This window comes from Xenopus laevis, chromosome 9_10S (genome assembly GCF_017654675.1).
Source record: "Xenopus laevis strain J_2021 chromosome 9_10S, Xenopus_laevis_v10.1, whole genome shotgun sequence".
NCBI classification, from domain to species: domain Eukaryota; kingdom Metazoa; phylum Chordata; class Amphibia; order Anura; family Pipidae; genus Xenopus; species Xenopus laevis.
Genome location: NC_054388.1, coordinates 34,210,235 through 34,224,662, shown reverse-complemented (window position 1 = coordinate 34,224,662; position 14,428 = coordinate 34,210,235). Strand labels below are relative to the sequence as shown.

At 39.7% G+C, this 14,428-nt stretch overlaps 1 protein-coding gene across 5 annotated transcripts in view; it reads left to right on the top strand.

Moving 5' to 3' along the window:
- Positions 1–305: 305 nt before the first annotated feature.
- ptprt.S (protein tyrosine phosphatase receptor type T S homeolog) overlaps positions 306–14,428 on the top strand; it is a 169,526-nt gene continuing 155,403 nt past the window's right edge. For 3 of the 5 annotated variants that reach the window (XM_041578183.1, XM_041578180.1, XM_041578179.1), the window contains exon 1: positions 306–633. In XM_041578183.1, coding sequence (XP_041434117.1) covers positions 561–633 — 73 coding nt within the window. In that variant the 5' untranslated portion in view covers positions 306–560. The remainder of the gene's footprint in view (positions 634–14,428) is intronic. The other 2 variants (XM_041578182.1, XM_041578181.1) reach the window with 1 other exon arrangement.

Genomic DNA, 14,428 nt, shown 5'->3' with positions numbered 1-14,428 from the left:
AACCTCTGTCCTGCCCCCCCATCCCCCTCCTATTCTCCATATAAGCCTCCCATACCTCTTTCCTTGCTCTATAGATGATATGCCAGTTCCATTAGAAATAGTGTAACTCGTCCTAACGCTCCACTGAGCCATGCCAACAACACCTCCTGTTGCTACACTCCATTGTGCCACTATCTGATTCCAGCATTACATTTCCACATGACAGTTTGGACAGTTGGGGTCTTTAACCCGTGCAGCCATTGGCTTGCAGTGAGTGCAGCTAGAGGCTGACTGGCATGGGGAGGGGAGGGATGAGAGGGAGGCAGGCATTAGGGCTCCGGAGAAATCTTTAAACTGTTCTCTCTCGCTCGCTCTCTCTCAATCCTTCCTCGATCAGTTTAAGCCACTTCAGTTCCGAGAGGAGCATCTAAGCAGCAGCATTGCTGTCGCTCCCTAACCTGCTGCATCTGCTGCTTAGCTACCCTGCCAAGCAGCTCACCTTTGCCAGCATGCCGAAAAGATGCTAACCCCCAATATCTGCTGCCAGCCTGGCACTCACTGGATACTCTCCGAGGGTTACAATGCTTGAGCCCATCTGCCTGCTCCTCGTCTTCCTACAGCTCTTTCCTGCAGCAGGAGGAGAAGAGTTTGCAGGTAATGGAACAACAAATACCTTTTCTGCCTTTCTTCATAGCCATGCCAGCTTCTTCAGTCTCAGGGGCAGGTAGCAGGGTACATATAGTCCTTGCACCTAACATAACTTTACTAGCTATCACCCTGTGTGCTGCAGGGATTAGAATAGGACAAACTGTCACCAGGTACTGGATGTAGGATTTAGGGTCTCTGCAATGCATTTTACCAGGCACAGTGTGTTGTTTTATTGTATAACAAATGCGTTCTCCGTAATGCTGTGCTGGGGGTTGTAGTTCCTCAACAGATGTTTCTGTTGCATAGTGTCAAGTTATTCAACTTATCAGGGCTGTCTCAGCTACAGAGTGACCTAGGGGCTGCAGACAACCAGGTGACGCTCAGAATGAATAGTAATACTATATCATAAAGCATAAAGTGACCTACTATAGATAAGGACAGTCCAATATACTGCATTGTGTTATATTGTAGAAGGACAACAGAATGACAGCAGTCAGAATGTATACACAGTATTGCCTTTTGACCTGACCTCCTTTTTGCACACAATCAGGAGCAAGCTCAGACCATAATGCAGAACCTTTTGTAAACAAATGATCAGAACTTGCTCAGATACTGATTTGTGTGTACAGAATGTTGCATGGACTGTTGGCTGCTCAGAATGCAAGTGATAGGTTCCCAGCGGCAAGACAGACAGTACTGGGTTACTAGTTTATATGTTGCTGTTGTTACCAGCTTTCTGTTGGAGTGATGTCACTGTTACTAGCTTTCTTTTGGAGTGATGTCATTCTAACTAGCTTTCTGTTGGTGTGATGTCACAGTTACTAGCTTTCTCTTAGAGTGATATCATTCTAACTAGCTTTCATTGGAGGGATGTCACTGTTGCTAGCTTTGTTTTAGAGTGATGTCATTCTAACTAGCTTTCTGTTGGAGTGATCTCACAGTTACTAGCTTTCTGTTAGAGTGATATCATTCTAACTAGCTTTCTGTTGGAGGGATGTCACTGTTGCCAGCTTTCTGTTGGAGTGATGTCATTCTAACTAGCTTTCTGTTAGAGTTATGTCACTGTTACTAGCTTTCTGTTAGAGTTATGTCACTGTTACTAGCTTTCTGTTAGAGTTATGTCACTGTTACTAGCTTTCTGTTAGAGTGTTGTGACTGTTACTATCTATCTGTTAGAGTTATGTTATTCTAACTAGCTTTCTGTTGGAGTGATGTCACTGTTTTACTATAGTGATGTAATTTCTTTTAACTTTCTGATAAAGTGATGTAATTTTTACTAGCTTTTTCACTAATGCTACAGTGATATCATTGCTGTAGGTAACCATAAAATGTGCTGGGATCTCTTTTATAGAAGGTGGTCTCAGCACGGTCTCAGACCGGCTCTGCATATATATGTAAAATTATTAGATGTGTGATATGTTACAGTTGACTTGCCTTGCTGCTACAGCAGAGAGAAGGGGTAATTGGCTGGAGTCTGCTCATTAATTAATGAAATATAATGAAATATGAAATATAATATGTGCGTTTGTAGGGCATAAATATAAAAATCTGTCCTCTCAAGGTGCTGGGGAATGCAGTTTCTCAGTGAATGAATGGCCTTTTGGGATGTAGACAGCATGAGCTGCATGTGAGGCATCTCTGAGCTTCTTACAAAAGGACTTTATATTCTCAGCAGAAGAAAGGGGGTTCTATGGAATGGGAAGCAGAGGTGCACAGGGCTGAGCACTGGCAACAGAGCAAAAGTAGTAACACGGGATAACAATATAAACAGTTCAGGAATAATATTAATTGAATTTTTATATATATATATATATTGTTTATATGTTATAATTTTTGGCTGAAATGTTGAATTAACGATTTCCCACATTAGCTCAAAAAAGCCTACAACAGACTCTCATCTCTTTAGAATTGTGCGTTAAAGACTTAGCTTGTGCTTTTCAGTGATTCCCTTGAACTTTACATCTTTGCAATATCAGCATTTCTCTATCTTCTCTTCGGGGGTGGATTGGTCATTATTCAGACCCTATCGCCCCCCAGTTCCACGCTAAGGATTGCTGACCGATTTAGCTCCAAAGCTCGTTAACACTCTGAGCTGTATTGTGCTCACAGCTGGTGCCGCGTGAGAGTGCGTCTGTGTGTCTGGCGCTGTTATTTCTGTAGCTTTTGGGGGGGGTGGGGGTAAGGCACACTTGTGTTGCATACCCTGCAATCCAGGGGAGTGTGTCAGAAGTGCAGCACATGTGTGTGTGTGTGTGTGAAGCCACAGCTTTAGAATTGTTTGAAAAACTGCCGTGGTTCACATCGACTTGTGCCCTGGTACAAACAAATGTCCAGGGATAATGAGCTCTCTGCTTTGTATAATGGTATTAAGTATCATTTTATTGGTCATATACTGCTCTGTATGATGGTATGGAGTATCTCTATATTGGTAATGCACACAACACTCTGTATGATGGTATGGAGTATCTCTATATTGGTAATGCACACAACACTCTGTATGATGGTATGAAGTATTTCTGTATTGGTAATGCACAAAACACTCTGTATGATGGTATGGAGTATCTCTGTATTGGTAATGCACACAACACTCTGTATGATGGTATGGAGTATCTCTTTATTGGTAATGCACACAACACTCTATATGATGGTATGAAGTATCTCTGTATTGGTAATGCACACAACACTCTGTATGGTGGTATGGAGTATCCCTGTACTTGTAATGTACGCACTGCTCTGCGTGATGTTTGTAGTTTCTGTCAATAATGCTCATGTTTCCCTTATGATGTACTTCTGTATTATTAAGGGACAAAACAACTAAATTGAGCTGTATAATAGGACTGAGCATTATGGAACGGTTCTGCATCAAGATACAAGTATCTGTACACAGGTTGCCGTATAGCCCTTTAAGTACCATTATATTGAGCTGCATCTGTGTTGAGATCCTATATCAGCACCATATTATTTAGTTCAGTATCTAACACAGCAAAAGCATGCTGCTCAACATTGAGTATCGAGTATCTGTAATAGAGCACTGCTTACAAGTATCACTGCATGGCTAATTGTCTCCATATTGATAACAAGCAAAGGGCTCTGTATGATATCCCGTCTCTCATTGATAGAAATCACTGAGGTAAATAATGATACTACATTCCACTGCATTGTTAACAAGTGCCCCTGCTTTACAGGATGCGTCTCCCTACCTTCATACTCTCTGCTCAACATCAGAATTTATTCACTGATAAACTCACACTGTTTAATGGGTTGAGTATCATCAAAAGTACAATGCACTGTGTAATGGTACTGAGCCATGTCTATACACTTGCGGTACTGTATGACAATCCTGAGTATCATCATGCGCATACGTCACATCATTAGCAATCGATAGGAGTGCTGAGTATCATCATGAGCGTGCTTTACTGTAAACGGGTCTTAAGTATCCTAGTCTGTAGTGATGGGTGAATGTGTCCCGTTTCGCTTCACCATGAATTTCGTGAATTTCCTATGAAATGTGTGAAACTGGCAAAAAATCGTGAAACAGCGTTTTTGACACAATTTAAAGTTGACGTCAACGCCCATTAAAGTCAATGGGCGTCCGTTCATTGTTGAAAAAACGTTGACTTTTCGCCGGTGGCGAAACGGGAAATTTCACAGCGAATTCGCGCCTGACGAATAAATTCGCCCATCACTAGTAGTCAGCAGTGTAGAGCATTCTGTACTGCTCAGTATTACTGAGTTTTTTCATTAGCTGTCATAGTTACATTATAAAGATCTTTCACTGATATCATGATACTGAGTATTGTACTGGTGTTCATTACTATTATAAGCTCTGTTGAACAGGGCTCCTTTAACTCTTGTATTGGTTATTAGTATTTAGTATTTTTTGTATTTTTGTGTATATACCCGTCTATATGAAGGTGCTTTGTTATTACTTATTATTAAAAATAATAATAATTAAGGTGATGAGTATTATAATGACCGCATGGCCCAATGGCAGGGTCCAGCTTTGTTGCAGTGTCCTGGGCCCCTTTTGCCAGTTCCCAGCATTGGCTTTATAAAAATGCTGAATATTTCTACTACTGGTGATTAAGCTGCTGTTCTGTGCACAAAGAGTCTTTCTTGGCTGGTAATGATCAGTAGGGTTCAGATTCTGTGCCGTGTAGCTGGCTGGTATTTTTGGATCCCTCTCCAGAGTACTATCCCAAGGCGGAGAGAGCCTTATCACAAGCAAGAAGGGCATTGATAAGACCTAATGATAACAGAATTACTCAGATAACAGAGCCTTTCCTTGGTGGCTGATTGTGGGCCCGAGGGCAGAACAATACTCCTGGGGATATGCACTCGTAGAAATCATTCTGTCTAAAGGCGGGGGGACTGGAGGTGTTATGTTCCTGTCTCTTGTTCTGATAAAAAGGTTTCCCAAATGGGAAAAGTCTCACAAGACAGATTCGGGAATAGAAAAGTAGTGGGAAGAGATTTGTCATATAAAAAAATCGCTAACTGGAAACCTTAATTAGGAATACAGTCACGTCTCCCAAAAAATTGTGGTTTCAGAAAGTTACATAGTTTACAGGTATAGGATCCCTTATCCGGAAACCCGATATCCAGAAAGATCCGAATTACGGAATGGCTGTCTCCCATAGACTCCATTATATCCAAATAATCCACATTTTTAAAAATGATTTCCTTTTTCTCTATAATAATAAAACAGTAGCTTGTACTTGATCCCAACTAAGATATAATTAATCCTTATTGGAAACAAACCCAGCCTATTGGGTTTATTTAATGTTTAAATGAATTTCTAGTAGACTTAAGGCATGAAGACCCAAATTACAGAAAGATCCGAATCCGGAAATCCCCAGGTTCCGAGAATTCTGGATAACAGGTCCCATACCTGGACACCAGTTTCATGCCAATCTGTCGCTAATGAACCTGCTAAGGGCTCCGAATCCTGCTCCAATGTAAACAATGGGCTTAGGCCCACAGTGACCTGAATGCTCTGTCATATGTGGAATTCCAGCCATAAAGCAAGATGGCTCTTATGCAAATCAAAATGTGACCATTTAAACATTTCCATAAATATCTTGTTTTAAATTAGGTTTTTATTATTGTTTCCTTTCAAGCAAAACGTTATCATGTGGAAAGCCACCCACCCACAGCCAAGTGACTTATATTTGATAACTTTAGTGAACCAGTAACCTCCAATCACATAGCTGTGTCTTCCGAAAAAAGGGTTTTTTTTGGAAATCCTCCAAAAATCAGGTTCAAAAACATGTCCTGTAAACATAGCGGAGACCTCTCGCTCTTTGATCATCCTGTACACATGGAACTATAAAAGGGAGAGAGAATTACAGAAGCAGTAGATGGTTGAAGATCTTAACGCTCTAAATCAAAGTGCTGGGGTCTCCCAGTGGAACCCAAACACAACCCAAGGGGTCTGTGCCAGATGCTGGGAAATCACAGACATTGTGCACTTTCCTTTGCTCTTACACATTTGGAGGGAACGCTGTGTGCAAAAAACCCAAACCTAATTGCAAGCCAGACTGGGAGGCTGAGTATAGAAAATCAGAGCAGTGTGTTCAGATATATGTTTCCAGCTTGAGGTCAAAAGAAGTAATGGAATTTGTTATGTAAATGAGATATAAGGAGAAAAGTGTATGTTGTTATGAGATCACCTTTAAAACATTCAGTAGTTTCCAACTATCTGTACTTCCAGCAACAGCAACTTAGTATATGGGGCTACAGGATCCTGACTTGAAAAGCAAAAAATTAAGGCGGAAATACCTGAGTCAGTCCAGACTGAGTCGGCAGCTTGTTTGCCGGACAATGTCACGTTAAAAATAAAGTCAGATGGGCACCACAGCAGCACAGTTTTTTGGTCCTTAATAATTTGGTCCTTAAATTATGCCGCCCTAAGTCCAGGCCTTTATGGCCTCGCCACAAATCTGGGCCTGAGTATATTTATCTCCATATCTCCTACAGCTCAATATAAAAAAATTACTCCACAAATTGCTCCAGTTAAATTGTCCTCATAACCTATTGCTCCATATGAGCCTCCCTACTTCCCACTGTTATACCTTCCAATGTTAGTTTGACAAGTAGAGAAAAATATTCATGTTTAGGTTTTTTTACTAGTGGATTTAAGAAATGCATTTTTTACAAACAAAGATACTGTTTATGTTTATACAAATAAAGGCTACTTTGGTTCAAATCCCAAATTCTAAGTAAAGAGGAAATGCCATTGCTGTGATTCGGAGCTTTCAGTGTTAGGGGGCTTCCAGTTAGTATATGCCATACATGTGTTACATAGGAAGATATGAACAGTGTCGGACTGGCCTACTGGGATACCAGGAAAACTCCCGGTGGGCCCAGGTGTCAGTGGGCCCTCTTGATTCTAACCATTTAGCCTATTTCATGGTCATTCCCTATTTCTTTAGGGGGGAAAATGCTAAATAATGGAAGAGTATGGGAAGTAGATATAAAAGGCTAGGAGAATAAAGAGGTTGGGTGTGGAGGGAAGGAATAATAGTTTGGAAAGTGGGCTCACAGTCTAAGGTTTTCTGGTGGGCCCCTGGCACCCCAGTCCAACACTGGATATGAAGTATTATCAAAAAATCAGTAGATGTGACCTTGGTTTGTTTTTTTGCACATTGCCTTATTAAACATTTGGTGTAAAGCTCCCCTCTCTGCCCCATATAACCCCTGCTTTGGGTCTTAGTGCAGCAATCAGTACCATGTTTTGCACTGTAAACAGCTGCATTGCTAAATAAGCCATTGTAAAGATGTGCAGTGATGGTGCCAGCCCTCCTCTCCTAAACTGTGCTACTCCAATACACATGTCCATGTCCAAACACATGGATACAGTATGTGCCAAGTTTAGCATGCTGTGCCAGACAGAGGGCAAGCCTAGCTACTCAAGCGCTCCCCCCCCTATAGATTAACAGTGTTGCCTATGTGTTTTATTAGCAGAGTGTGATGTGACAAATTTCCCAACCTAACCTTTGGTTAGAGCATGACTGCCGGGCCAGACCCCCTCACTGCCGCTCTTGAGGCTTATTAATCCACATTTCTGGCACAAGGGTTATTTGTAGATAGTTCTGCCAGAGAATAGAGTTAATCAGATTATTTGTATTTTCAATGCTGACCATAAGGGGGCACTGCTAGCACACAGCTTATCTAAATGTCTTTTTTTTTCTTTTCTTTTTTTTAAATGCACTGCTTTTTAAGTTGATAAAATCTTTCAATTACGGTTCTCATATAACTTGTCCGCTCTCGCCTTGTAAAATCTAACAAACGTTTAGTACGTCACGTGTCAGCGCAGCCTGTGACCGTTTTGTGGGTAACGGAGGGTTGAAAATTTGAGTGGGGAAGGGGCATACCACTAAGACGGTAGAAATGCATTATACAGGCATTAAAGGAGGTCTAAACTCTAAAAATGAATATGGCTAAAAATGCCATATTTTATATAATGACCGTATTGCACCAACCGAAAGTTTCAGCTTGTCAATAGCAACAATGATCCAGGACTTTAAACCTGTCACAGGGGGTCACCATCTTGGAAAGTGTCTGTGACACTCACATGCTCAGTGGGCTCTGAGCAGCTATTGAGAAGCTAAGCTTAGGGGTCATCACTAATTATCCAGCAGAAAATGAGAGAGATTGGTCTGTAATATAAACTGATGCTACAGGGCTGATTATAAAATTCTGGTGCTAATTGCACTGGTTTCTGTGCTGCCATGTAGTAATTATCTGTATTAATTACTAATCGGCCTTATATTGTGACATTTCTATTCTATGTGTACTGTATATTGTGAGTGGGTCCCTAAGCTCATTAAGTGACAGCAGCACAGAGCATGTGCAGTGAATCAGCAGAAAAGAAGATGGGGAGCTACTGGGGCATCTTTGGAGACACAGATCTTTACTGCTTAAAGGCTGTGGGTGCCTTGACCTGGTATAGAAGCCCAAAACATAATATACAACATTTCTAGCCTACTTCTTTAGTTAAGCTTTAGTTCTCCTTTAAGGCCTGAGCTGGTGTCTCTCTTGCTATGGATACTTCTATAGTGGCCATTCATGTTGACCTAAGCAAAGGTTTATATGTATTTCCTGTAACTCCGTAGGCATCTGCAATCGGAGAATAGTAAAAGTCGCAGACTCCTCTTAGCCCGTTATATATCTGCTGCTGGCACGACAGGACTCAGCAGTGACCTTTAAAGTGTCAGTCCTGAGTTTATTCATGATATCACTGGTGATTTGATTCAGAGTCTGTTGGTCAAGGATTTCTTTAAATCTGCAGGAGAAAGGAAAGACTTGGGCACACCTCATAGAGAAGCGAGCATACTTATCAGCCTCAGTGATTTCCACATAGGGTATTATATATCCCTGATACACCCCAGGCACCCCTGTATCCAATGACAGCATACACTGAATTAGAGGAAGGCAAAGAGCATAGGCAGTTCTTCTCTGTAATGTTTGCTTTTAATCATAGCATGTCATAAACAATACAGACAGCAATACCAGCTTGCTATGAATCTTTCCTGCAATAAAAAAGTGTAATACTCCATACTTTGTTGCAAAAAGCATATTGGCCCTGGGCAAGGTCTCGCTGCCCCTTCCTCTCCCAACTCTTCTGCCAGGTACCTGCCATAGCAGAGAATTTACGTACAACTTGATATCTGGGCTCCTAAGGCTCCTAAGCAGAAAAGCATGCATGATTATTGCTAAATCTATTATACTTGATTATGGCAGTCTACAATATCATTTTGGGGGGTCTGCAACTCCCTTCTTCAGCTGATGTATGTAATATTAGGCTGCACCATACTATATACCAAGATGCAATAATGTCTGCACTCTCAGAACTTCTTAAAAGGAAAAAATGATTTATTTTAGAAGTTACAGACTGACGTTTCGGCCTGGTCCCAGGCCTTTCTCAAAGTAACAATTCAATATTGAAAATGCATTTTATACACATGATAAGGCGGGAAAACAACAGTCTGATTGACGTGATGTAATCGTCAGAATTTAGCGACATGCCAATCAAACCAACTTTCATGGCTGCGCATCAGTGTTGCTTAAATGGTTAATTTATCTAATTTATCTAAGCCCATTCTAGGGAACCAAAAGGCTACTTTTAAAACAGTTTAAAACAAAGTCAAAAACAAACCACAGTGTTGCAATGTTACTTGTTGAAATTATTATAATAAAATTGTAACAATCAAAGTGTTGCTACTGTGTATAATACATGAGGATCTAATAAGACATGTTCATAATCGTTCACATCGTGCATAATCAATTAGTCATTTAATCAATCAGTCATTTGATTTTATCTATTGCAATAGTTGTAGATTTTATCAAATGGACACATTTAATATAGAATATACTAAAACGGAACACTTGTTTTTATTAATTACATTAGTATATGTTTGTTAAATGAAGCACTTTATACACCTGATGTAAAACGAATTGATTATGCACAATGTGAGGGGAGGGTCCTCTGCGGGTGGGAGGTATTTAAGTGTATTGGCAATTGCCACAATTTAAATTCTGATGACGGTCCCATGAGGTACCGAAACGCGTAGATATTCATATGATCTAGTAAAGGCCTTTCAAGAAAATCTTATGCCGTGAGTGCTTCCTTTCATTCCTGGACTATATATTTATATAAATATAAATATATATATAGACACACACATACAAAGAGCAGAGGGTATCTGTATTATACAAAAAGCAGGTTGATTTGTCCTGTGGAATTTGGATAATTAATTATCTCACTTAATCTCCTTTGCACTGTTGATGATATAACCTGTATTTAAGTAACAGGTGTATTACTGAGAGAATGGAGATTATACTCACCTTATCCATTAATCACCTTACCCATGTAAATGTCAAAACTGTAAGAAGTTGAAGTTTGAAATGACTAGAGCTTTGGTTACCAGGTCTTATAATTAGTCCTCTCTGATGTAAAGAAATATTGATAGAAGTTTGTATATAGTTGTGGTCCAGTTCTTCTGTATACAGTTTGGTCACGTACTGTAAGGGCCAAGAATTATCTGATACAATGGAAGATGTGAGCCTCATTATTTCTATAGTTACTAATCAGGGCCGTATTTATATATAGACACTGGGGGGGGGTGCGTGTTTTTTCACTTTATTAACTTGGGGGCCACGGATGGCACCGGACCTAAACACAGCACTGGTGCACCCAAATCTAATGTACAAGTGTCCCCATTAACCTCACTGCTATGTGTTATGTGTGATGCCATCATTGTACGTTGTGATGTATCATGGTGTCTTGTTCTCTACTCTACTGCCACTCTAAGCACTTTAACCACCACCCTTCTGTGACTCATTTGCCAGATTTTACATGCGCATTCAAAAAAGCCAATGGTAGTATAAAAAAAAAGGAATAGATCGAAATAGAAAATGGTGTACGTTACAGAAATTTGAAAGGCGCACTGTATACATAGAACTAAATGCTAATTTAAGAAGAAATAAAGTTTGTCGGGTATGACAGCCTGTACAAGCCAACAGGCATCACCAGCCTCCCATTCCCACTAATAATCCATGACATATTCAGAATACAGGTACAGTGTGGGCAGTAGACATGCCAACCTCCCACTCACAGACACTGACAGACCAAGACATGTAGACAGCCCCCCCCCCACCCTCCGAATGCATAATTATATTGCGTTAATTACTTGCAGAAAAATAAATCTGCCTGAAGCAAATGATAAACAGAAATAAAACATGAGTGAAAAATCACTGCGAGAAAAAAATGGCATAAATAAGAGAATTGGACAGATGCGTTAATAATAAAACATACACACTTTTATATATTGACATTTACTTTTTCTTATAGCAAGCGAGACACAATTACCCCGAACAGAATTAGATAATTATAAAAAATGTATGATACACTAAAATTGTCACAGGAAAGCAGTAAACAAAGATTTATATAAGAATATGTGAAAAATAATTTAGGAACACAAACAAAAAAAAAAACGAGACATGTCAGCCAGAAATGAAAAAGATGGTTTAATGAGAAGTAGACTGTTGTTCTAGGCAAGGGATTTGGAAGAGGATATGGGAGAAATGTTGCCGTTTCCAGAACATAAACATTTAAGGGTGTCTGGGTTGAAGTTTTAGGGGGAAAATAAAAATGGGCATTTGGACACCAGGTTTCAAGGGCAGGAAGATCAGTATCGGTTGGGGCAATTTAGTAGTAGGTTTTCTGGAAATGAAGGGACACAGGTTAGAGAACATTCAAACAGAAGAAAAGTTTAGGGCTTTGTAAGGGATATAAAGGTTAGAAAGGTTTCTCAGAAGAAGCATGAAAGATGGGAGCATTCCATTAGTGTGAATAACCCAGAGGTGGGAATGCATCCGATGGGAAAAGACATTATCAGAAGTCTTTCTAGAAAGGACAAGCTTCCAGAGGAAGTGAGTTTGGAAAAGTCGTAGAAGTAGAATCATAGTCAGGTTCATAAGTTCCATCAGAAGAAGAGCAAGAAGCTTCCAAGGCAAAAGTGTAGACATTTTGGAGACTTTTTAGAGGGTACATTACTACATTAACAAACGTGTCATGCCCCTCAATGAAAAAACTTTTCAAATGAAAAACTTTTGCGACTTTCCGGCATATGTCACTGACATCATATTGAGGAGGATGTAGCTTCATATTATCAGTTTGAAACTGTGGCGAAAGAGATAACGTTCTGTAAAATGTTTGTTTAAATGACATGGGTTCGATATATATAAATAGAGGAGACAAGAGGTCCAGTTTACAGAGATGACAAGAATGTAACTCCAGGGTTTTTGTTGAGAAAGCCACAGGGTTTATAGGATATGGGTGCAGGAAGGAAGTAACATGATTTTGGACTGATGGGTTTGTTGAAAAAGTAATTGGCCCTTTTTGGAAAATTAAGATACAGCCTTGAGAGAATTCCAGACTGTGTACTGAAGTGAATTAATAATATCCACGTGACTCTTGAGATGGAGGGAAAATAGAAATAATTCTGTTGAATAAAGGATTTTAGAGCTATAGATATTGTTCCAGCGATCCATTAATTTAATATAGATAAAAGCATGGGAAAAAGTGAGCCTCCTTGCAATCTGCCATTGGCTTTTAACCTGCATACTCTGCAGTTTGATGAGACCTCTGAACCTCTGAACAATTTACACATTCTGAAATAATATGCGCTTTTATAATGTAGGCTGTCTGGTCCAGTGAGATGTTGAGACCAATATAAAATTGCCTTGATGCTACTGATGATTAAGCGAGTGCTGTGAATTCGTAGACCCATATAACATATAATCATTCTGCTAAGAGACTGAGGGCAGTGAGGTCTAAGTAGCAGGCATTCAGCACATCTACTGTATTAGTTGGAAATCTTATTTTACCTTCAAACATGCCTAGTTCATCAGAGGGCAAAAGTCCTGAAAGAAGTAAGCCAATCAGAACATGATTTAGTAAAGCCAGAGACCCATGGTGTAGTAAGTCTAATCACAAATACAGAGGCACCTAATAGACAAGGCAGAAGACCCAGATATCTACTCATTATTTGTACCCCAAATCTGGGAAAGTAAGGTTGCAAAATATTTAGCATTATTATCGGGCTGCTGTGCTTTATTACTGGTAATACTGATTTTGTTTAGTTTAGCTAAACCACCAGTACTCAGATATTAAGAGGTCTGGTTCAATAAGGATACTTGGTCTAGTAGGCACCCTGCTTGTAGACCTACTCAGTGTTCCCTGTATAACTCAGCCTGCAGCTATGTGTTATTATACAGTTGCAGAACCTCTCAGTGACTTCTAATATCCTTATAATTTACAGTAGGGGGTACATTATCCCTTATCATACATGTGTGATACTCAGATTCCAATGTATAACTCAACCTGCAATCTTGTACCTTTATATGGTCACAGAACTCTTCAGTGACTTCTAATATCCTTATAATTAACAGTACGGGGTACATTATCCCTTATAATACACAAGTGATATTCAGAGTCCCCTGTATAACTCAGCACGCAGCTATGTGCCATTATATATTTGCAGAACCTCTCAGTGACTTTTAATTTCCTTATAATTTACAGTAGGGGGTACATTACCCCTTATAATACATGAGTGATACTCGGAGTTCCTTGTATAACTCACCCTGCAGACTTGTGCCTTTATATGGTCACAGAACTCCTCAGTGACTTGTAATATCCTTATAATTTACAGTAGGGGGTACATTATGCCTTATAATACATGAGTGATCCTCATGACTTCCCTGTATAACTCAGCCTGCAGCCTTGTGCCTTTATATGGTCACAGAACTCCTAATTTACAGTAGGGGGTACATTATGCCTTATAATACACACATTTTCTGAATTATACATAAATATATATTATAAATATAAACATGAGTGATACCTAGAAGTTCATGACCTGCATAACCTAGCCTGTAACCATGGGGGATTATAATTCCTGAATTTGTTTTCTCTGTGACGCTTGTCTCTCTCTCTTCAACCCTTACTAATCAGTGAGACCGCATGGAAGAATCTTGCCTGGTGATCAGAGAGTTTTTATTGTATTTTACTTCGCTGTGTAAGAATGCAATATTAAGAAAGAACAGTAAAACGGTAGCAGATAAAATCTACATTAAAATATTAACAACTACATAAGCAATTTCCTTGGAGAATGAACCTTCAAATAACCGAGTTTGAGTTAAACGCGATGTCCCCAGGGGTATGGAGATTTTAGTAAGTAACCTGTTATTTATGCAAAAGTATTTCATTTTTCCTCACTTTTATTTTTCGCGATTG